The sequence below is a fragment of the Aplidium turbinatum genome, chromosome 14, assembly GCF_918807975.1.
Source record: "Aplidium turbinatum chromosome 14, kaAplTurb1.1, whole genome shotgun sequence".
In the NCBI taxonomy this organism is placed as follows: domain Eukaryota; kingdom Metazoa; phylum Chordata; class Ascidiacea; order Aplousobranchia; family Polyclinidae; genus Aplidium; species Aplidium turbinatum.
The window spans coordinates 8,059,907-8,085,692 of record NC_137485.1 but is presented as its reverse complement, the minus strand read 5'-3'; the positions used below and the strand labels follow the sequence as shown (position 1 = coordinate 8,085,692).

The 25,786-nt window shown below is 40.1% G+C and overlaps 1 protein-coding gene across 1 annotated transcript; it reads right to left on the bottom strand.

Moving 5' to 3' along the window:
• Positions 1-3,637: 3,637 nt before the first annotated feature.
• LOC145783415 (uncharacterized) lies at positions 3,638-13,546 on the bottom strand. Its single transcript, XM_082595287.1, has 7 exons — positions 13,059-13,546; positions 10,339-10,440; positions 8,078-8,137; positions 7,590-7,688; positions 6,897-7,007; positions 6,657-6,723; positions 3,638-5,059 (listed from the first exon to the last, which is right to left on the bottom strand). Exons 1-7 carry the CDS (start codon positions 13,158-13,160, stop codon positions 4,959-4,961), a joined length of 642 nt encoding a protein of 213 aa, XP_082451413.1. The 5' UTR covers positions 13,161-13,546; the 3' UTR covers positions 3,638-4,958.
• Positions 13,547-25,786: the final 12,240 nt, after the last annotated feature.

Here is a 25,786-nt window from a genome sequence, read left to right as displayed (position 1 = left end):
AGAAATGCCTTATATCTTTCAATTCATAACCTTTATTCGCTCAAAATTTCAGCTCAATAGAGGTGAATAAAAGTTAGGAAAAGTCAAGAAATCTCGTAGTCGCAGCCTCAGTGGTTTTAGAGATACAACTGTTGATACAAAAAAGTTGAATTGACAGCCTCCCCCCCCAACCTTCAAAGGGTTTGCATTGAGTCAACAGATCTATGCCTTAAGGTTTACGTCAGCTCCGGAGATCAGTAAAATATAAGGTTGTCATCTTCAGTGCAACAAGACCATTGATTGATTGGTTTAGTGAGGATTCGTAGTCCAATAGCATTTATTTTGAGTGATCATACTGATTTTCAATTTATTCCTACAAGACGTTACGTAATGAAAAAATATATAACTATAAGGTTGGAAGACATTACGTCATGTATTTTCAATTTAAAATAAAGTTTAAAATTTATTCTTTTGTTCATAGTTGTAATCCTCCTTCAAAGCGGTAATACAAAGAACAATTTTCGATAAGGGGGGCATCAAGAATATGTCAACATGACTTTTAAGGTTTACGTCAGCTCCGGAGATCAGTAAAATATAAGATGCTCATTATCGTGATTGTAAAGCCGCGGGAAATTTTTTCTCTAAAAAACAGATTCCCGGGAAGCTAAACATTTTTTCCAGCCCTGGTAGAAAACAAGAGAAATTAAATAATATACCACTGTCTTGCAGCAGTGGCGTAGCCAAGGGAGGAGGGTTCGGGGGTTTCAACCTTTCAAATTGAATTTAAGGATGTTCATACATTGTTTACAAGAAAAGTTTTAGCCTATGATGTAATTTCTCGTCAAACTGTGCAAGGATGCAAGTCATCTGCAACTGCTGAGATTGCTTGTTCGATCTAGATTAACATCTAAACAGCTATTCGTTATACAAAACTTGAATATATCAGAAATAGCCTAAAGTAAGTTCAGTGTCTCAAAGCTTTTGGTTTGACACTCCTCAAGATGTATGACCTCTATGACGTTACATTTTCTAAACCTTGGGTTGACTTCAGAGCATAAAAGTTAGTGACTTACGGGAATAATATCGTTTTTTGAATCAACCAAGGAGAAAATTGATAAACAATAAAACTGTAGGCTAATAATCTTGCAAAAAAAAAAGCAATCAACTTATGTCTCTAAAACAAAGTTTGCCTAATTTTAAACGAAACTGCATTAAAAGAGCGAGTTTTGCCAATACCAAACATTCAAATATCTCAGTCTGGAATTAGCAACAAGAAAACATAGAGACTTAGCTTTATTTCCGAAAAATGCTAAAGAAAACATGATCTTATCCTTTTACTATGCCACCGGACAGCACCATTTTACAGAAATATTCATACCCACAATTTTGTTGAAAATGCTCTCAGAATGCACCAAACTGAAAGTAATTTTTCAAAATTTTTTTGGGGGAGGCCCCCCAGACCCCCCGCCGCTAAGTGTCGCCTTCGGCGAACACGCCATCGGGCTTCGCCCGCCGGCTGTCAACACCCCTCCTTTCAAAATTTTTGACTATGCTACTGTCTTGCACTGTCAATATTTTTGCCCCCCCATTGTTGAAGGTCTGGCGGCGCCACTGCTATGCAGACATATTGAAAAAAATAAACAAAAAAAACTTCAAAGAAATGCAATAATTAAATGTTGATAGTCGCAAATACGCACATGGACGTTATAGGCAAAACGCACCAACAAACCATGCAAGTCCATAAAAGTGCTTCTTGTATATATGAAAACACACAAATAAGCAGTTAGAAAATAAATGAATAGTGCACAAACGAAAAAACACGACTGTTACAATTTCCCCGCGACTTTAAAATAAAACCATCCCAATTCCGGGTGAAGACCGCAGAACTGGCAACCTTGTTAGATTCTCAATTTGGCATTGGCAACAGTGTTGTTCAGGATCCGGATTTTTGGAGTCTGATCCTGCCGGATTTGAAGAAATTTTTCGGATCCAGATTGGATTGGATTCAATTTTTTCCAAGCTGGATCCGGAACCGGATTATCCGAATCTGTTTAACTTTGTTTAGTTACGTTTCAATAAATTGAATGACATAAATTCTATGTAGTTGCTGTTCTACGTTTCAGGGAAGCTAGCCTCCTTAGATCTGGCAGCACTAGTCTGATACCGATGTACGGGACTGGCAGTCTGTCGCAGTCAAAGCAGCAGAGACAAACCGGCAAATAAGCAATCCACGACATGAAGATAGCCCTACTGTTGTTACGATCAAAGCGGATAATCCGTTATAGTTTCGCATCCCGGTTTGTTTAGGTATCCCTGAACAAAGGCTTTATAAAACATAGCTAAACATAAAGTAAGCGCTTAAACTCTATACAACCCTCATAACACAACTGAAAAGTGGACAAAAAGAAATGTGAACAAGTGCTTCGCGAATTACCCCAAAAGCCAACACGTCGACTGTGCACAAAGCACGCAAGATCAACACAACCAATCAGAAGAGAAAATCAAAAGTTTTACAACACTCTGCATTTTAAATGTACATTGTGTTTTCACATAACCTCAACCAGTAGCCTACCTTTCTCACAGACCTTCATTTGATAACCCTGGTCTAAGGGCTTGATCAGACGGTATAGCCACTTTAACAAGTAGAAATTCTGCCACTGCGAATGACTACAATGCAACCGCCAACCAATCAGAACATGTTATAAGAGGCTACTGTCCAATTGAGACCCTTCTAGCACAAAGAGTTAATGCTTGTTTTGAACTTTATTTGGTAATTACAGAAGAAAAAAGGCCAATAGCAGTGGTGGGAATCGAACCCGCGTCAATGAAATAACTACTTTCTAGCCCTAACCCCTGAAAAGCCAACCAGTTGACAGAAAATCCATCACTTGATTTGCTTTGTAGCCTATCATCTTCTTTTCGCTCTTTTTCACGTCATAGAAAACGTAGCTTATGATTGGTTAGCGGTGCATTCTAGTCAATTGCAGTGGCAGTATTTTTCCTTGTTAAAGTGGCTACCTGATCAGACATAATGTATCCGTTCCAGTCCGACAGGCATGCGAGTATATTTAAACACGTGACAGTAAACATGTTCGAATCACTGAAAGATCATCCCAAACAAAGCTTGTCAAATTCAATGTTAGCTTGAAATCATCACAAGAATATACAATAACCGACTTTCTCTGGTTGGGAAAACCACCTTGCTACCGTACTGTAGCCGAGGATAGTGCAAATACTTCACAATGCGTCATTGTGTTGTAATGTGGTTGCATTGAAGATTAATTGTGAGAATCGTTATTGTCGGACTGAGAAAGCTCATTTGGAGCTTGGCCTTTGTATACTGATACTTGCAGCGGCTTGGAAGCACTAACGCAGGCAGCGGCAGGTCACCGCGATTGTGCGATCAGGAACGCATTGTCATCACAATTAAATAATACATATTTAGATGATGGCATTCAATGAACCGGGTCATCAGTTTTGTGATATACTATTGTCAGTGATGGTATGCGCATACAAAAAATATTGACGCCGTCAGCGTAAACGCAAACGTTCGAAAAACCATACGCCGTATGCGTCAACGCAACTTGTAAAAAAGTTGGCGACGTCAACGTCAGCGCATACGCTAGCGTAAACTCATTTTGTTTGCTAGGTGCCAAACATTCACACTGTATAAACCACTCGAAACAAACAAGTTTTATTTTGAATTTACACGAAGAAACACAAGCATCTGAAAGTGTTCATCTGACATTTTGCTGTGTTTTAGTTCCAATATGTCTTTGCCCATTGAAAACATTCTTTCAACTGCAGCGTTGGAAGGTATTGGCGTGTTGTAGAGAAAAAAATACATTAAAAAGTATGCGTTGACGCTATGCGCTAAAAAACCGCGAAAACTTTACGGCGTAGCCTCAAGCGCAAACTATCCAAAAAAATGTGGCCGCAAGCGTTAGCGCAAACAAAAAGTCTACGCCGCAAGTATGCCGCGTATACGTACATCTCTAACTGATGATGATTATGTGCCTGATCTGATACAGACGTTGGCGATCATGGTCTTCCAAACTTCTCTGTCATTTGCCATTCGTATAAAATCGTTCGTTTTAACTGTTGTGTTTGTGGCCCATTGATTCAAGCTGTTTCAATAAGTTAATCTTTGTCGACCTCTGCTTCTTTTTCCCTGTATCATCCCCAATATCTCTGACTATTGTCTCTGTCTGTATCATCCCCAACATCTCTGACTATTGTTCGGTAAAACTAGGGACGGGACGCGCAACTCCGTTGTTCCTTCAATATTAGAAGGGTCAATTGCCAATTTGACATTTTTTTTACACTTTACTGCTGGCTTGCTTTCAACTAAAAACCTTAAATTACTTAAAACCAACTTCACTCTTCTTATATAACCCATACAAAGTAAAATATTTTGTAAATTACAAAAAAACGTAACCTTTCTAGTGTTGCGGATAAGTCGAAAGCGGATGAAGTTTCGCATTCCTAGGTAAAACCTTGACATGGTCATACATTTAACAAAGAAAAACCTTAGCGGTGAGTAAAAAAGAGTGTGGTTTACAAAAACGAGAGAATATATACAGAGATTAACATTCAGGAAAGTGGTCTTTTTGTTCTCATTTTCTTAAACCACACTTGTTGTTTTCTTCCCGTTTATGCTTTTGTTTGTTTTATTCAGCCAGCCATCTTGACAATATCTAAAATTTAAGAAAATCATCTACAAAACTTCAACGCAAACGTGAATGTAGCCTAACATCGTTGCTAGAAGTGCTTCTCTCACAACAGCAGATCTAGCCTGAAAGCAGCCCACTGTACATTTAAGGTGTACAATCATTCAGAAGCTGATTGTTTCAGTCATAAATTCTAACTGGGCTTGGGTCGAACCAATATGAAGAGTTTGGGAAACAAATAAACGATGACCGAACATGCCGTGCAATCGATTCAATAAACAACTCAGTTTGTCAATTGGATGCTGGTGCTTAGGTTTGGTAGGCCGGTGGTTGAGCAGCAATGGCTTGAAACTCTTGCTGTTTAGTCTGCGACATCGGTTGATAACCTTGCTGGGTGTTCGGGGGTACCACTAAAACAAAAACGATAAGGTTGTTAAAGTAATTTTTAAAACACTATGTTCAGTTCAGCAAGCCATAGCCCTAAAAAAGGCCGTAGGAAATTTTCTCTAGAGCAGGAGTCACCAACCTTTTTTGCATGCGGGCCACTTTAGCACAAGGAAAGCTGTGGCGGGCCGCACTAATAAAATTTTAGGTAGGTTGAATCTTACGCTAGAAAAGAACGCATTTCGTACCCAGTATCCTGAGTTGCATGTTGATAATATTTATCTTAGAATACAGCAGAAACAAAATTAGTTGAACAACGCTACTGCCAGGCCAAGTTCCTTTAATACAGCACTTTTGACTTCTTTAACAATGCCTAGTAAACCAGGCCACTTGTTTTGCGCACTTAGGCTATACCGAAGCGAGCGGTTTCATCAGAATATTCATCGCCAAGCAAGAGTGGTGTTGTCGCTTCGCTTCACAAGATATCTTGCAATTAACAGATTCAGTAAACAAGGGAACGTTTGACACATCGCAATACAGGCAAGTAAGGCAACAATAGTGACCTGCAAACATATCAGCGAAAAATAGGCTCCAATAACAAGAAGAAACCAGGCACCACGAAACAAACGCTTGTGTAAATCACCGAAAAAACGTTTCTATCGTAACTCATGAAAAGTGTTCCCTCTAAAAAAGCAATGAGTTGGTTTTCCATCCTAACCGTAACTTTACAAACGAAGAAACTGAAAGATCAAGAGATATTAATTCGATTCTCGGGGTATGCGCTTGAGCAACACTTTTCAACGACAGCTCTCCATTCAGCAGCATCTAGTGGATGAAATAATTCACAAGCAACACTTCAACAATCGAAAGCTTCACTCTGTCAATCTGGATGACATTTGACAGTGCCTGCGTAAATATTTCAAAGCCTCTACAAGTATACGAAACTGCCAGGATTAAGATCTCAAAGAAGCTTTCTCAATCAGAGGATAAACATTCAATCAGTCAAAAGCAAGTTATAGATTTGTTAATACTTGTATGTTCAATCTCATTGTATTTTTTTAATTTGTCATTCCTATGATTTGAGTATTCCTTAATACGTCACATTGCCCTAGTACAGGGCTACTCAACAAATGTTAGCAAAGTTTCATTTTGACAAGTTGAATATTTTTGCGGTCCGTTGAATATTTCATATGCAACCACAAAAAGTAAACAACCAGTAGCCTACGAGCACAGAAACACTTTTCAGATAGGCCTAGTATGTGACACGACTTGGATTATTGTCTGACACAAACAAAGAAATAAAAAAGGAAACAATGCATTGTGTTTCTTTGTAGTGTAGCTGTGTGGATCGCACATCAGAGAAGACGACAACGCGTTGGGGGGTCTGGGGGCGAAGCTCCCAGCCCCTTGGATAATCACAAAAAATTGCTTTTCCCAATGGAAATCTGTTTAAAGAGGCCCTAAAATGTGGCAATGAGGTTATTCTTTAAGCCCGAGGTCCACCTTCAACACCCAGAAGGTCCGGATTCGGACCGGGTCCGCCAGTTGAGTAGCCCTGCCCTAGTAGGTGATTGATTCAATTCACTAGCATTGTTTACACGTAACTTGACCGAATCAACTCACTTTGCGCCGAAGGTTGGGTTGTCGTCACGTACATGACTTGAGTTTGTCCGCCAGGTGAAGCATTATACTGTCAAAAAGTTGAATAGGTTTAGTTTGATATTTTTGTAAGTCCATAATGTTTAATTGAACCATCGCTAGTGTGCGATAGAGCATAACAAGTCCATAGTGACGTTGTTGATTTCCACAAATGACAATGCTTGTATCCTCTGTCATGATCACTTCCATGAATAGTAGCCCCACCTGGCAACACCCGTTCGAAGTGCAACAGCAGAAGCTTGCACTGACGATGAGGACAATAAGTGCCAACAAGCTGAGGATCGTCATAATGGAGTAGATTGCACCAAGCGTGGCCTGAAAAAAAACATAAGTTTGCAACCAAGTCTATCAGTTATCAATTTGTTTCATCATACCTCAATAAAAATGATGTGACAGAAGAAATCTGATGTGAGATTAATTCGGAACCCTAAAGTTGCTCTTGAAGTGTGACCAGCATAAAAAAAACTTGCTGATTTGTAAAATTTATACCGAACGTGTAGACTTGGTTGGTTTTGAATCTTTATTCTCGGACTGACAAAGCCTTGGTAGGTTAATCCTGGTAGTTTCGCATACTTGTGGAAGTTTTTGACGCCGGGCTGGTTATCGAGATTGGCAGAATGAAGTTTCTAAATTCTGCCTCCAAATGGAGAGCAGTCCTGAAATGCGTTGCTCAAGCGCACACGCCGAGAATCGAATCAGCTCAGCTTCATCTTGAGTCAAGCACGTAACCACTGAGCTAAAGGGGCTAGAGAGCCAGCTTTATTTTGCGACATCACTGGATACCAAGACTGGATTTGTAGACCTAAAATCATCGCCAACTTGGGATCATTGACAAAGCAGCGAGCTTAAAACTGAACCTTTTTTCCGGTTTTAAATCTTTCTGCATTTGTTTCTTACGTCGAATTGAGTTAAGTAGATGGCTCCAGTGATGCCGAAGTAAAACATGGGACCGGTGAAGACCGTGGCGATAATGCTAAACGCTATGTGACAGTTGACCTGAAAAATAAGTTTGCTATCATTTAAAGAAATACATTAGCACAGTGGTTTTTAACCTTTCTATGGTCAAGCACTATCTTTAAACAACTACTTAGTCTGCGGATTTCTAACTTTCCAAAGTGATCCTGAGCGGAAATTGCACAAAATGTTCTCTTTAATATGTATATGAAGGTCAGTGATTTGATTGGAGTAGCCCACACTTTTACTGAAATCAATGCATTTAGGGCCCTCTTAATTAAAACGTTTCATGGAATCCAAACAGGGTGTACAGCAAATGATACTTTATCCAGAATATTCGTTGAGAACTAAGACAATAACTTGAGATATGAAAAAAATGCAAAAAAATAGCAGATTACAAAACATGCTTTTCCATTTGGTGTCATACTCACCAGACATCGACTGCTGTTAGGGCCTCCAGCTGGTACCCCCAGTCCTCCGGCAACAACTACCTGCAAATAGATGAGTATCGTTTTTGAAAGTAAACATTTAACCTTTTATTGATAGGAATGGACTTCGTTCTAGAAACAAAGTTTAATTTAATTTTTCTCGTTTCACTGGCACAGAACACGTAATTTGTTTTCATAGACGTCTTAACAAAACTAATTCATTAATCCACTAGCATGCAGTGATGTACGCGTAGGCTATACAAAAAATATTGACGCCGTCAGCGTAAACGCAAACGTTCGAAAAACCATACGCCGTATGCGTCAACGTAACTGGTAAAAAGTTGGCGGCGTCAGCGTCAGCGCATACGCTAGCGTAAACTCATTTTGTTTGACACGGAATAAAACACTCGAAACAAAGAGGTTTTATTTTGAATTTCCACGAGGAAACACAAGCATCTGAAAGTGTTCATCTGACTCTTTGCTGTGTTTTGATTTCAATATGTCTTTGCCAATTAAAAACATTCTTTCAACTGCAGCGCTGGAAGGTATTGGCGTATTGTAGCAATAAATAAAAATGCGAACAACAGCTAAGACATTAAAAAGTATGCGTTGACGCTATACGCTAAAAAACGCCAAAAACTTTACGGCGTAGCCTCAAGCGACAACTATCCAAAAAAATGTGGCCGTAAGCGTTAGCGTACGGTAAAAGTCTACGCCGCAAGTTTACGGCGTAAAATTTGCGCGTATACGTAGGCTACATCTCTGCTAGCATGTACATAACGAATCCACTTGCATGTACTTGTACGTTGTCATTCGCGCAAGTAGTCCACCAATTTGTGAAATTACTGTAAACTTTCGACAATTATTGTTGCCAAGCTTTCTATTGCAACAGTCATGTGGAAAAAGCAGACAGTTCTTAATTTGGACGTTAGATGGGAAAAACATTAGTCAAGAAAGCAACTAAGATCAAGAAACACATATTTTTTTATTGGAGAATAATATATCCCTAGACTTCTTTTATCCAAACTAATGGCCCTTAACATTTTTCCTTATGGCACCCCTTGAAATAAATAAGCAAAGATATTATAGTGTGTGAGAAGCATTGGCCGATAGATTGCGAAAAAGTTTGGTACTACCGTAACTTAAGGCCAGCATCACATCCATCAGTTTTCAATTGTAAACTAAAAAGTATTTCCAAAATGATCAACAAGCTTGTTGGTCTGACTTGAAGTATTTACTTCAGGCAGAAGAATATTCCATGCTAAAGCAGTCAAAGCTTGACTTTGTTGCTGTGCATTCTACACAGAGCGTCAAAATGGTTTGGTTTTTGAATCTTTATCCTCGGACTGACAAAGCCTTAATAGGTTATTCTTGGTAGTTTCGCATACTTGTAGACGAATGTAGAGGCTCTTGACACAGGGCTGGTTACCGAGATTGGCAGAGTGAAGTTTTCCGATTGTTGAAGTGTTGTTGCCGGGGAATTATTCCATTCACTAAATGTTAAGACATGCTTACGTGTATTTTGTGATGAAACAGTCACTGCATTGCAAACTCACACACCCCTTGACTCTAGGAACGGTTAAGTTCATAAAACTGTTTCTTCAGTTTTGGAAGATTGTCAATGTAAAAGGGTTAAGAGCTAATTTGCACTTTAGGGATCCGGTCAGAGATGTTGTAAGGTCTGACAATGACATTCAGAGAAAGAGTTTAACACAGTTGGCTAATTCAGTCAAATGTATGAGTAGTGCTCAAAGAAAACGAGTACAACAGTTGTCCAGTTTGACAAGCTCAGCTTTTCATCATATGCCTACCTGCTTAGGTCTAGTTGATTAGAAATGTTACCATAGGCCTACCTCAGGGATATGGCCTACCTGCTTAGGTCTAGTTGATTAGAAATGTTACCATAGGCCTACCTCAGGGAAATGGCCTACCTGCTTAGGTCTAGTTGATTAGATTAGTTATCAGAAATGGAAGTGTTTAAGGGATTGCCAATCGCAATCTTCCCACACGGCAATCTTCCCACACGGGCAATTTTCTGGCGGGCAACATTCCCACACGGGCAATTTTCCTAGTGCCACTTCTCAGTATAGATCCCATTGGAAGGGGACAAAGGTTAACTGACGGGTATCATGACACAATGCGAAAGTGAAACTGACGGGTATCATGATACAATGCGAAAGTGAAACTGACGGGTATCATGATACAATGCGAAAGTAAAAGATTTCAACCTTTGGTTTCCATAAAAGATCACATGGACAACTCACCCACAATCCGCACCAAATTCCTTCTGCTATTACTTCTTTGTAAATTCCCACTAGAATGACTCCACAGATTATGCATAAAGACCCCAGAACTATTTCCGCTATCTGAGAACAAAGTTTGCGTTTACGTTATCCGGCCTGATGCAACAGTTGCTGAGCTGTGGTTACCAACGTACAACAATGCAAAAACATTAAATGATGATTGATGAATTTATCACAGTGACAATTGATTACAACTACTTGACGGTAATTGTCGACAGTGGAACTGCCGCGCTCTGAAAAGAGCGGTTCTCGTGGGGTCTTGTGCTGAGCATTTCGGGTCGAGGTTCGGTTTTGACAGTCTTCGTTTCGCATTTGTATGATGCTACTTACAGGGGGGATCGTTTCGCATTTGTATGATGCTACTTACAGGGGAGATCGCGGGAAGGTGGCTGTCCACCGTCAACATTTGAAGTCACTACGCAAAAAGATCTCAACACGCACAGCTTTGCTAAGGTTTCTGGCCGGCTCAGGCTGGGGAGCCGGAGTTGACACTCTGCGCATTGCCACCATTGCGCTAGTTCACGCTCCTGCTGAATGCTGTGCACCTGTCTGGAGCCGCAGTGCCCACTGCCATCAAATCGACACTGCCATAAACGACGCCCTGTGTATCGTGACAGGTTGCCTGCGACCTACACCGTCGAACAATCTCCCTGTCCTTGTAGGCATCCAACCAACTGAGCTTCGTTGTGAAGAAGCCATCCTGTCTCTTTCTCCTCGCGCTACCAACCCCAACCACTTGCTCCACTCAAGTACCTACGAGTCTGTGAGCGAGCAACCTCGGCGACTGAAATCGAGACACGCATTTGCACGTGCCGCACAACCCCTGATGAAAACCGCTAAAGACCAATCCATCAGTGCGGCTACCTGGGTGGACCACCAATGCAGCTCGGAGTGGAAGAAGAACCCCTCAAGGCTCCAAAGTTTCATCTCTGACACCAGCCCCCACACAACCGGAATGTGTTGGCCAAGGAAGGCCTGGGTGTGGCTCAACCGCCTGCGTACTGGCGTCGGACTATTGTTACAGATAATCGTTCTCCAAATCAAACGTCACATAAAACTGTTAAGGTCTACTTAACCTGGAATCTTACGTAATGGAATATTGCTAAAAAATGAGCAGAGATTTCCAGGCTTGTCCATGGGAATGGGATTCCCACGGGAATCCCATGAAAAATGTCCCATGGGATGGGATGGGATGGGACAGCACGAATTGCATTTCCCATGGGACAGTAGCTAGGCATTTTTATTTAAAAAATGGTATGAATTGTCATAGATAGACAACTTTTCTGAACTTTAAAGTTAACAAAGTCAATAAATTTTGTCGTTTAGTATCTCTTTTTGTACATTTAGTCCTATCTAGTACACATTAGACTTAAATTTCCACAAATTTAATAACATTTATTGAATTGTATTTTGATGGGAATCCCATGGGATGGGATGGGATAGGACGGGACAGGCATGAATTGCTATGGGATGGGATGGGACAGAAAAAAATGTCCCATGGACAAGCCTGGAGATTTCATCATCCTTTTGTAACACCTGTGAAACATTGCACAATCCTTTTCAACACCTGTGGGGAATGCTTCACAATGTTTATCACTGTTAAGGCACAGTTGCAAGTTATGTGTTTTGAAATATCCCAAGTCAGTTTCGTCATTTAGAATTGTTGCTGGAAAGGTTGGTCGAATATTAAAACTGTATTGGTTGTGCTTACTAACTAGACGAAATTTCCGTCTTTTATCGTAGTAATTTGTACTGTGGTGACAAGTTTAAGTGCGAACGGTGTTGCCCTCTCTTTTTCGACAGCCTGTGGCTATTTTTTCCTGAAATACAATTCGTGAAAGACGTTTTCAGAAGAGTATTTTTTCGGTGTCATCGCAAACAGACGAAAGGATTTGGGAAATTTATGTTACAACTTTCCCACGGAGATATTATGGTTTTCCGCTGTAACCAACTATTCCGCTCCAACATGCACAAATATGGGATGGCTCCATCCGCGATCTGTAAGTGTGGCAAGGAGGAACAAACTGCAGACCAGACCACTTGTAACTGCGCCATCTACCATGCGCCAAATGGTGTGCGTGGTCTGCGTGAACTGGATGATGAATCAATTCAATGGCTGCTCGACACCTGCCCAAACATCTAGACCGCGTCGACGCCACTGCCCAAGGGTGGTAAAAGGAAGAGGCGAGCCAATCGAGCCCTAGAGTGGCGAAGAAGGTTCAAACGAAGAAGAACTACTTGACAATTTTGACAATTAATACTTTTGATTATTTATAAAAGTTAAACGACACACACGGTAAAAACAACATTAGTAAAACTACATTCCTGAAACACGAAAAAACAATAATAATCTCATTCTCTGTGCGCTAAAAGTACATAGGCCTACGTTGACGGTTTCACACGATTTCGAACTCTCAAGTCTCAACCTTGGGAATACACTTAACCGGTTCGTAACTGCAATCTGCTCACTCATGGAAACATACACTTGGATACAAACACACACTTTGAAACACACACATATGAATCCGATGCAACTGTAATGAACGACAGTACAGTGAACAGAGCGTATGTAGCAGAGTAGACACGAATAACTTATGTATGAGGGAATCTGATCAAGAGTAGCAAGGCATATTCATGCAGTGATGTTTTTCTACCACAAAGTTCACTCAAAACCAACTCACTGCTAATCCTCTCACGGTCCTCCAATGTTTCACATCCAGTCCAGGAGGAGTGATTGGCTGCTGTACCGTTGTCATGGCAACGTTAGGAGGAACAGTTGCCATTTCAAGTAAAAGTGAGATCAATTATTTGCTAACAACTTTACAAATTAACAATTGTCTAGGTATTTAGAATCCACGCGGTTACAATAATTTATGCGATCACGTTTGTGGAAGCGGCGAGTGCAAGGTCAGGCTAAACGTAGAGCAGGCACATGTACCACACCGCCCGTGAAGTGATGTAACAAGGGGATGCAAGGTGTGGCCCGCGAGTGGTAACTATTTTAAGGTAGGAGCCAAACCTGACCAGGTATGGGATTCAAATTTACTTATCATAAACTGTCCGATATTACAAGCAAACGTCGGCGAATTCCAATCAAAAAGAATAGGCTGAAAATGAGTTAAACATGAAGCATTGCTTGTCCATTACGTTTGTGGAAAAAGAATCTAAAACGTTTGCTCGTAAAATTGGACAGTTCATGAAAAGTAAATTTGATGTGGATGTTTTTCCTATTTACAAAACATTCCAAATTTGTTCGTATTTTCAACTAAAGCCCCAGACGCCTTCGTCTTTCTGCTCAAATGTCCAATATAGTTTTACATATCCGTGTGATTCGGCATTGACATTGACGTAGGCCTATGTCAACCAGACATTTGACCACGAGAGTACGGGAGCATCTGAACTTCAGAGACTTAACGAAAACTGCCATCAAAGACCATATCATGGAATGTTCTTTTTGTACAGATCAAAAATTCTCTATCGACTCATTTAATACTTTGCGAAAGACAAACCCCAATTTGACACAAAAATTCAAAGCGCTGTTAATCAAACGCTACAATCCAAATTTAAACAAACAATTATTTGCGGGAGGCGCGTCCATTCTCCTCATCATTTACTAGATGTATCACGTACCCTGTGATGCAAATTCTTTTGTAGTTATGTAGTTGCCTTTTCCTAATGTAGCCTAAATTTTTTTCCGTCTGTCTGTCTGTTTTCCACACTATTGCTTTTAATCGGTACGTGTTTCTTGATGCTTACATGGCCACCTAAAGATATGGCCTGATTTGTCACATTTTGCAGAAATTTCCAGGTTTTTCTAACTTTGGGCGAACGTTTAAATATTTTTTTTTAAAAGTTAGATTTTTACGCTTTCTTTATTCTTTTCCCCAGATGACACAATAGGTTTTAACATTCTCACATGTTGAAAAACAAAGAAAATTTGATTTCGAAGATTTTAGTCAGACTGTTAATTTTCAATAACAGTCTGATTTTGCGTTTTTCAGTTTACTTTTTCTCATTTGCTACTGCTTCCCCAAGGCAACAAAAAAGTTTTATGTCATTAGGAAACCGCAAAAAGTAAAAACATCTCAAAAAATGTCAGTCAAGCACTAGCAGTAGCTGTAATCAAAATCTGCAAAATGTGACAAATCAGGCGCATCTCCAGGTGGCCATGATGCTTATAGTCAGTTACCTTCAAGAAGTTGAAACTTATTGCATTTTTATAAATATTTTCAGATTCCTGATGAGGACTTAAGTTAAGCCGAAAACGTTTGACTGTCAAAGCTACTTGTAAATATGTAAAATATATTGTTATAACTTAATAATAATATGAAATAATGTTCAAATAATGTTCATGAAATAATGTTCAACCTTATTGTATTGTTGTGTCTTGCCTGTCTTTGGTACAAGAGAGTAAACTCTCTCCCGAAACTATATTTCATTGTGTTGTTTTTGTTTTTTCCAGACACCCATTTTTGAGATTGTCACTACTACCTTTTTCTAGATTCTTGCTACGTTGACGTCACAAGTTGACGTGTATTGTCTTCGCTGTGATGGTCAAAAATTTCTTTCACATTTCTTTGACGTTACACATTCATCTAGGAATTGTGATGGTGCGAATCTCATAAATCATTTTGGTTTGAACCAGAGTTGGATCAATCACATAATTTTCAGTTCAACCATATTAATACAAATACACCATCAATGTTTTTAATTGGGCTACTATAGCTATTGCCTGAATGTATGTTGTTTTTTATTTGTGTTTGCAACTTGTTTTTTATTTCCTTTTTTTTTAAATTTTCTGAAAGGTGTTGCGATCGTGCTAAATTTTTTTCAACTTAAGAACTTATTTCGGGCACAAGCACGCATTAAAGTTTGCGTTTTGTCGCTTCTACCTTTTTCTCAACTTTTGCTATGTTGACGTGTATTGTTTTTGCTATGATCATCAGAAATAAAAAAACAATTAAACTAAACTGAACATTACAATAACATTGTTCTAAAATTTTAAAATGACAATTATAGGCCTAATTAAAATTACATTAAAACTTCTAATTACAATTACATGAAAATGTGTAATTAATTACATACAATTGTAATTGATCCAACTCTGGTCTCGAACACACTTCAACGCTCTCGTTTTGTCGCTTTTACCTTTTGCCAGAATTCTACATTGTTATGACAAGTGATATTTTTCGGTTTGATGGTCCGAAACAAAACATGAAACAGAATCATATCGAAGTTCATAATCACGAGCTTAGCGTACGCACCACCCTCGTTAACCAACAGGCCAGCCACCAAATCCTTCATGAACCCCCTGAACCACCCTCATAAAATCCCTCATAAACTTTCCTCATGAGTCTCTTTTATCAACTATTCCCATGAACCGTTAGCTCAGTGGTTACGCGCCCGACTCATGATCTGGTTCGACTCTCGGGGTGTGCGCTTAAACAACGCACTTTCAGGACTGCTCTCCACCTAGTGAATGGAATAATTCCCCGGCAACAACACTTCAACAATCGCAAAACGTCACTCTGCCAATCTCGGTTACCGGCCCTGCGTCAAGAGCCTCTACAAGCATGCGAAACTACCAAGAATAACCTATCAAGGCTTTCCCAGTCCTAGAATAAAGATTCAAAAACCAAACCAACCCAACCCCCTGATGAACCTGCCTCATGAAATCACAGCTACAATGCTACCGACGGATCTAAATTACTCTACTCTTCGATAAATAAACTGTTGGTTGCAAATTACTTCTCAGTTGTAAAAACTCCAATATTTAAATTTCCGCATGTCCAAGAATACAACGCTTCCTTCTCGACTTCTTCAAATGAAATGCTGTTACAGGTTGCATAAGCAGATGAATGCAGCATACCTGCCTAGCGTCTGAAGCTGTGCCTAAAGGTGCGTCTACAGTCTACACGACGACTGTTTTCTTGTGTAAGCTAGCTTAACTTCTTGTTTGTTTAAGATAATCGCGATCGCGTTTGGTTCCGCTTACAAGCAAACATTTGGAAAGCTTCGGCGTTTACAAACAACTCGCCCTTGCCTTGCAACTGCACTGAATTTGGCTGAATCTGTTCATCACAACTTCGCGTTCCGCCTTCGAGCGCAACATCAGTGACGTTACAATTAACTAACATTGCTGTGCTTTGAAATGTGCCACTCAATCACAATAAAACGATTTGACTTTATTCGTTTAACGTTTCACAACGTCACGCAGACGATTGCAAATAGAGTTTTAACTTTTAATCCTACTGATGGCTTTTATAACGATATTGTCAGCAGCTGCTGCCGACAACAAAAGAAATGAAATCAGTGTTGATTCGCGAGGAATTGTAGACTATGTTACGCATGATAGCGTTACTGCTTTGGCACAGTGGAATAGGCTACGTTAAAGTGCCTTCCAAAATCAGGGGCGCCGGAAGCGGGGGCAGGGGGGCGGATGCCCTCCTGACCTCAATTTTGTGTGGAAGGGGAGCAATGGTGCCCATTTAAGGTTATGTAAGCTACTGCACATTTTGCAATACGATATAACAATTTCAGCTGTTCGGTTTTAGCCTAATTATAATCTTTCATTTCTGCCTCAAAATAATATTCACGACACAAAATTCTGTAACACAGTAGGTTAGCCTACATCATTATAACATAGCATGATGCTGATGCCCTTCAGTGCCATTGTTCTCTTTACACCGGACACTTGTATCATTACTCGATGATGAGCTGATAGCAGGCCCGTAGCCAGGGGGGTCTAACCCCCCTGAAAAAAATTTTGCCTCCCCTGGCAAAATCCCAACATTCTCGAGCAACAGCTACAATTATAATGATTTTGCCCATCTTTCCCGTTGCAGAGCTCCAACCTAGGCCCAATTAACTACAATTTTAAGATAAAATATAGTAATATAATATATATAAAAATATATATAACATATATATAATAAAATATATAGGCTATAACTACAATTTTGAAAGAAGGGGGTTTTGACGACCGGCGGGCAAAGCCCGACGGCGTTTTCGTCTAAAACGACACCCAGCGGCGGGGGGTCTGGGGGGCCTCCTCCAGAAAATTTTGAAAAATTACCTTGAATTTGGTGCATTTTGAGAGCATCTTCAACAAAAATGTGGGTATAAATATTCCTGTAAAATGGTGGTGTCAGGTGGCATAGCAAAAGGATAAGATCATGTTTTTTTCGGCATTTTTCGGAAATAAAGCTAAGTCAGTCTCTATGTTTTCTTGTTGCTTATTCCTGGCTGAGATGTTTGAATGTTTGGTACTGGCAAAACTCGCTCTTTTAATGCAGTTTTGTTTAAAATTAGGCAATTTTTTTTTAGACTGAAAGCATCATTCCCAAGAATAAAGAGACTGAAAGCATCATTCTCAATATCGTGACGTCACACGCGTGCCAAAGGGGGGGGTTGTAACCCCCAAAACCTCCTGGCTACGTCGCTGGCCATTGATATCCAAGACGTCTTCATGATATCCCAGTATGGTTTTAGTTTATATTTTATCCATTTCTTTCTCACTATAAGTATAATCTACTTTAATAAATGCTTTAATCTACGTCGTTAACTACTAAAACATTTTTAAGGGTGGGGGGGCATGGCCCAATGCACCCCCCTGCGTACGCTAGTGTCCGTACTTATAAGCAGTAGGCCGTGTCAATACTTTTATACCGGTATCTAAAATGAGCGAAGGGCCACAACATCAATTTCCTTTCAGAAACATCAGCATTTCAAAATGCTGATCGCTAAGTCCAGCTCGCTTTGGCTTTAAAATGTCTTTTCCAAGGGCACAAAAAATGGATTTACGGGGACGCAACATTTCCTATGATAGACTGTATACGTCGGTGACGTTAGCCGAGTAGCTTTTAGAACGAAGCATAACATCAGCCGGAACTATAAAGGCTACGCGAAAAGGGATTCCGACTGAAATTAGGAGTATAGAGTACCGGGAAAAGTTTTCCTATGAAGTGTTTTGGGAAGCAAACCAAAAGATTCTTAATCTCCATTCATACGTAGTGGAGACTAAAAGTACGGGCAAGCGCAATGTGTTGCTCCCATCGACCATGCAGTCATTAGGCCTACTGAGCGTTACAAAAGACGACGGAAAGAAAAAAAAAAAAAAAACAGCAATCTATAAGCTGTACGACTTCACTAAAGATGGTACATAACAGACATAGACGACCAGAGAATCGGATTTCACTCATGTAAGCCCAAATCTCGTCGCTGGACAGTCACAGCATTTGCTTATGTGCTGGACACGTGCAGAATTAATGCTTCAACTATATTAGCTTTGAGTCTGCAAAACGACCCAAACAAATTTTCTTCTTTTAATTTTGGTTGGGACCTGGCGATGTCGTTAGTTCGACTGCAAATTGAGTCCCGCCCCTTGCGGGGTCTCTCGATAACAATACAACGAAAAATAGAAACGGTAATAGGGAAAAAAACGATACCACCAAGTTCATCGTCAGGTTTACTACCATTCAAATCTGAAAACCGGCGAAGATGTAAACAATGCTTACAAGAGGCTACTGGGGAAGTTGGTGCAAAGAAAAGAAAGCAGCTACCGGCAAACTGTAGTCAATGCCAAAGATGTGGCCACTCGGTATACCAAATACATTCTACTAGATTTGTGCCAAACTTGTTTTTGTTTTGCACATGAGCTTTCGGACTAAATGTAAATGTCTGCAAAACCTTTTGTACCAAGCTAAAGATTGAAAATTTGTGTTGTATTTCCAGACGTTTAATATAAAATCGTCGTCGGGAGACGATCATCATAGATCCGCCGCCAATGTGTGAGACCGGGCTGGAGGCTTCCAACTCTACCAAGCCTGCCCCCGTTACCCGTAATATCATCGCCATTGGGCTTTGTTTCGGTCCTGGTCCAAATTGAGACAAAGGCCATTCGCTTGTGTGGTTGTTTAAGGTGGTCGTGACTACGCGAGGGCTACGCACACACTCTTGGCCAGCTCCATGTCCACTGCGGTCCAATAAGATCGGAACGTGCAGATTCAGGGGAACCGGTTGCAACGGGCTGCCGGGTGCTCTGTTCATTGAGGCCCGCCTTACAGGATGCCTGCCCGTCAGACACTGCCCTCTTCCGCCAAAAAGAGATTGCCGTTGGGGACTTTTAACGTGTGTCTATTAGCCCTAGGAGTTGCTAGGGATTAGCCTAGTTTTCAGCTTGGGTTCACCTCTACACCACGTTGAGGCCACGTTCACCTCTACGAAATCGGAGTGTCTAAGGAGCTGACTTTGTTCAGCCCCCCATTTTATGGAGATGCCTCTTAATATAAAATAAGCAATAATAATAGTAGCCAACCAAGTGAGAAAACCATTTACCTCTTGTACTTACTGATTCAGTGTATAAAAGCAACGCAATAGTAAGAAAGAAACGCAAAACAATCAACTAAGGAACGTGGTACAGAACGCTTAATTGATTACACGCGTTGGTGGTAATCAATTCCAGCGTCTGTACCAGAAAACGCTGAATGTAATTATGTAGTGAAGCAGGTCACAAGTTACATAAAATCAACGTAAATAAAATAACGACTATAACACCTCCCCCGATAATTTTTATACACAAAAAAAAAATATGAACAAGACACCGAATTAAACAATAAAACTCAAAGTCGGAAACGAGCCGGAGGTCTGCGGCGACGGCTCGACCTTCGTGGGTTGTGTGGCCAGAATTCCGGTACAGTCGGTGTGTCGTCCGAATCCGTTCGAGCTGAGGTGGAGACAGCGGAGGAGTCGACTGTTGGTGCAGGAGTTTCTCCCGGCTCCTGGTCCTCCGATGATGCATAGCGAGGTTGCAGTTGGTCCATATGGCGCCTCCACGTCGGACCATGCGGCAGCAGACGTACAGAGAGTACGACACAAAGACCTAAGGTGAAACGCAGGGCGCTACAGATTCAATTCCAGTGGTTGAAGAACCTCCAGAATTGTCTCTCATATTCCTTTCGCGGACATGTCTACAGTTGCAACAAAGCCCACTGCCCGCTCTTTGATGACACCTCCGTGAAGGAATCGCAAACACACTGCAACCAACTCACGTTTAGCTAAGTGTTTATACTCATTATTAGGCTATGTTATTTTTTTCATGAATCTGATTTTGGGTGGGCCCACTGTCAATCTGGGTGGGCCTGTACCAATCAGGCTCACGCGGTAGATCCGCCCCTGCTTCCATCCTCGCTGCCTACACACTATGCACCTGCGCGTTAACAAATAACAATCACCACTCCTGAAAGAATAAAACACAAGTGTTGCCATTGTTGTTTCAATCTTACAAAATACAGTAAGCTAAATGCAAAAAGCCAAACGGAAAATTTGGAGCCAAACCAATATGAAAAAAGCCAAAATAAGGCCAAAAGGCCAAACCCAATTTTTTTTGCCAAACGACTTCGAAAAGGGCCAAATTTGTGAAGTTTAGCCGTAAGGGGCCAACCTGGCACCTCTGATAATAATGACCAACACAGTCAACACTCTGTAGAATGTGTAGACACTTTTATTATAACACATATGCATGCATGGTTTGTATATCATACACACCTTTAAGATTAACCAATGACGACAAATATCAATATTCTGATACTTTGAGGTCATTGACCTCTCAGGGTCATCAGAGGTCAAATCTGACTTACCTCTCAATCTTAAAATGACCCTTCTGGTATGTGCTAACACTGGTTAAAATTTCATGCTTTAGTCATAATTTGCACAATTGGTTTGATTATGAGAGGTTATCAGCTGTACTATTAAGGGGTTAGCGAAACAAATTGATCCGCTAATGGCAATGAAGCATGAGTTCTTCGATGAGGTCTCTGCTGTCATTGCTCTGCTCAAGAAGATTTCAGATTTTGTGTTCCGCAAGGATGAACCTGAGGACAAGTGGGTGAAGATCTTTACTAGAGACGAAATTTTCTGTTGCTCTCCAATCTGGTTAGCGTCATCGTCTCTCTTCTGGTCAGTAATGCGTTTGTGGAGCAGGTGTCCTCTCTTGTTTCAGCTCAGTGAACCAAGAAAAGAATCAGACTTAGTGAAATGACAGTTAAATCTCTAAAGACGACAGTTAAATCTCTACATGAGAGCTAAAGCCTAGACTTGAGCTCTCATGAGATGCAGAAAGTATTTTTTACGAATAAGGAGTTGCTGGAACAGATCGTTGCTGGCAAAAACCATCGCTTTTGATATATCATAGCTCGTATAAGCAGTGGCGTAGCAACGCAATAGGCCTATACCGCTCTTGGTTTTTTGCACAAAATGCCGCCCCCATTTAACAGCGTCGTAAAAGCTGATTAAAATTCCACTTAACAAAATAATTAAAACAGTGTTTGTTTAATTTTACTGGAAGTTCAAAAATCAATACGTCTAGTTTTCATTGAAACAAATTCAGAAATTGTATCGTCAAAAGATAATGTCTCGACTAAATCACTTTCAATGGACAGTATTGCTGCGCAGACAGCCTGCTTTCTCCCACAGTCGGTCTCAAGTAAGATTTTATCAACCCAAGTTTTAAAAAACTTCTTTCACAGCTTGCGATAAAAACTGCAGCAGTGACTCAGTGAGGTCACACGTGAAGACGGAGGAATCCCGTTTATCTACCATAGACAGATGGTAAAGGTGGCAGTTGACTCGATGACCTCACGGTCTCTTCCTGTCTGCTCACGAAAGCGAAATAAAATGAAAACTAATCTAAACTTAACTACCAAAGCTAAATTGACTGAACAATGTTATAGCATAGCTTACAAGTTACAACCGACATTCTATTATGACTTCGGCAGCATGAGGCTATCATTATACCATCACAAATACCACATAATGAGTCACAATCTAAAATGTTGCAAATTAGTTTAGAGGCATAACTTGTATAATTTTTTGGCTTCACTTAGATCAGTGTTAACTTATGTTGTTTAAGTCTGAGTCTCTTTGAGAATAAATTAATGTGACTGTCTTTGTTCGTTTAAAATATTATCACATTTTGCCGCCCTCCAGCAAAGTGCCGCCCATGGATTTATTCACAAGATCCAATTAGAGCAGGAGCCAGGTCGATTTATTTGACTGTCTGGGTCAGTAAGGTTTGACAAGTGTTTCTAGACTGAAATTTTGTGTAGATTTCGAAAATAAAGTTCTTACTTGCACTAGCCTGACCGTTTTCTCTGTAAAGACCTGTTGTTATACTCTTATCAAGAAAAATGCGTATTTCATTGTGACATGATTAACACGCAGTGAAACTTCACTGATCTTCGAAATTACATTCTAACTTAGCTTGAAATATGATATTAATGCTGTTTTCTCGTTGGGTTAATAAAAACGTCATAAACTCCTGAATTAGTCTTTGTTTTACTCTATCTGGAGGCATGGCCATTGGTCACTGCCGCTCGACATAGTGCCATAGAATATTATCAGATTACAATATATTATCCCCCAGCATTCTACTGAAGTTTTTGAGAATATTATTAACAGGGAATTTAGTAGTAACATGTGAGAAACAGGAACGCCGGATACAATCCATTTCGGATGACATTGTATTTGCTGTGACCAGGGGCTAGTTAAACCTCAAAAACATCTTTTGCTTGGTCTCATGGCCTGGATGTGAAATCCATAAGCTTGAACATGGTAACGGATGGAGTAAGAATAGGGAATGTACATGCTGAATTGGTTCACAGGTCCTATGGTTCCTGATTGTCTCAGCGATCAAATTGAAGAAGTTCCAGATAAAGAAAGTGATAGTGAAAGAGAAGCAGAGGAAACTGATGACTTAGATAAGAAAATTAGTTGTTCATTTGAGATGTAGGTCCGAATTCAAATGTATGTCCCTGATTTAGCTTCTGTTTAGCTTTGGCATAAGTTCCAGTTCTAAGTAGCCTACAGCCCTACAGCACCAACGAAATATCTTCTGTATGAATATACTGTGTTATTCCTTCGAACTTTTGAAATGTAGCCTATCGCTTGTAAACTTAAATCGGTTTTCGTGTAAAGCTGTCTTATGCAAGTAACTTATGCAAATTGATATCTTCAAGACATAACTTCCCTGGGTATAATTAAATTTCCGCAAGATGATGATGATGTTGTTTTTGCTAGTTTGTTTTACTTGTTTTTGTCATTGTTTTCATGTCGTCAAGTTATAGCCTATCCATTTTGTGAGTCGTGCAAGGCCTATGGTGCGTTGCGCTTGAAATGGCTTTGCCCGTGGTAGGATTTCTTTGTGGGGTTTTCTTTGCCTGCCTTGCTCTTCTTTGCTATGAGCTAAACGCATCAAGACGTGTTCCCCTTATGACCATCAGCACTCTTGATAACGCACCATGGCCGATCTTCATAGCAACTGTCCATACAAATCTTAAATATATCAGCTAAAGCTATGTGGGCTAATAAAGCTATAGCCTAAATATATGTTGTTTTCGTAACATTTTCTTCTTTTTTTTATTTTCCCTTTATATCTTAAATTTTTCTGAAGGTGTTGCGACCGTGTCAAATTTCTTTCAACTCAATAACTTACTTCGGTCTCAAGCACGTTTTAACGTTCGCGTTTTGTCGCTTCTACCTTTTTCTCGACCTTTGCTATGCTGACGTGTATTGTTTTGATATGATGGTCAGAAATAAAAACAACTGAACTGAACTAACTGTCATATAAGAGGCTACGGTGCCTACAAGGGTCTGTGATAGATTTGCTTCAGCTTTTGGAACTTTGCTAACATCTACAATTCAACATGTCTCTGTTCATATGTTCTATCTAAGATATAAAATTTAAGCTTTCTGTTTACCTTTCATAGTTACTGAACGTACAGTAAGTTACTAGATACCAGAATATAGAAATGACAAAGTATTTTGTCTGGTGATTGAAACTTTTTGCATGTTACCATATTGCGTATAAATGTATAATCAGACAAAAAGTGTTCATTTTGATCATAATATCAAGTCACGCTGTTCCTATATCTTTAGTTTAGAATTTACTGTTCATTAAAATCATCTTTTATTGCCTCTTACTGTTTCCTGTGATGTATACCATCTTGATAAACATTCAGTCACATAACAGACGGATATACTGTAGCGATATTGTCGGGTAGGTTATCATCTCAGAAAATACTTAATATAACAAAAATGGTCAGGCTAGTGCACGTAAGAAAATTATTTTTGAAATCTACGTAAAATTTCAGTCTAGAAACATTTGTCAAACCTTACTGACCCAGACAGTCAAATAAATCGATCTGGCTCCTGGTCTAAATGCGTAGCTAGGCTACGCCACTGTGTATAGCCTAAGTGCAAAGATTATTTCAAAAACTTAGGCTATGTTTCGTTTTGTATAAATATTTAATTGTTAGGTTGTCCTTATTTTGGGGTCTATGTCGATAATAACCCTGATTATAATACTCTAATTTGGCCTAACTACAAACAATTCATACTTTTATAGCAAGGCTACTCAACTAGCGGACCGCGGTCCGAATCCGGACCTTCTGGGTGATGATGGTGGACCTCGGGCTTTTGGAAGACTAATCTCATTGCAACGGTTCAGGGCTTTTTTAAACAGATTTTTACTGGGTGGAAACAAAATTTTCTGTGATTCTCTTAGTAGCCTATAGCTACGCCATCAAGACCCCTGAACACTTTGTCATAAATTCAAGTGGAGATACATTTTACCTAAAAAAATGGTTCGGTACTGGCACTAATAGTTTAAATTTCGTGGTTGCGTATGAAATAATTTATTCATCGGACCGCTAAAAACATTCAACTTGTCAAACCGGACCATTGTTGACATTAATTGAGTCACCCTGTTTTATAGTATACACCTATACAGTACACTATACACCAACGATCAAGCAAAACCCCCCAACGTACGTCGTTTCATTTACGCCGACGACCTCTGCCTAGCTACCCAATCAAAAAACTTCTCGGTGATAGAAAAGACCTTAACAGGAGCACTCTCCGAGTATTCCACCTATTACAAGTACTGGAGCTTAAATGCAAACCCTTCCAAAACCCAAGTAACATGCTTTCACTTGAACAATCATAAGGCTAGCCAAAAACTCATCATCAATTGGGAAAACACTGCATTACAATATACCCCCTTTCCTGTATACCTTCTTGGCATAACACTGGGCAGGACCCTATATCCTATAAGACACACCTACTGAAACTTAAGAAAAAGTTATCTGCTCGCAATAACCTTTTGCAAAAGCTGGGAAACTCAAACTGGGGAGCAGTTGAGCACACACTGAAGCAAACAGCACTGGCTTTTTGTTATTCGACCACTGAATACTGCGCTCCAGTATGGGCTAGGTCAAGCCACACTAAAGTAATTGACTCCGAATTAAACCAAGCATGTAGAACCATAACTGGCACACTCCGTCAAACACCAGTCTCCGACCTCTATAACTTAGAAACTATAGCTCCACCTCATATCCGAAGAGAATTCGATACA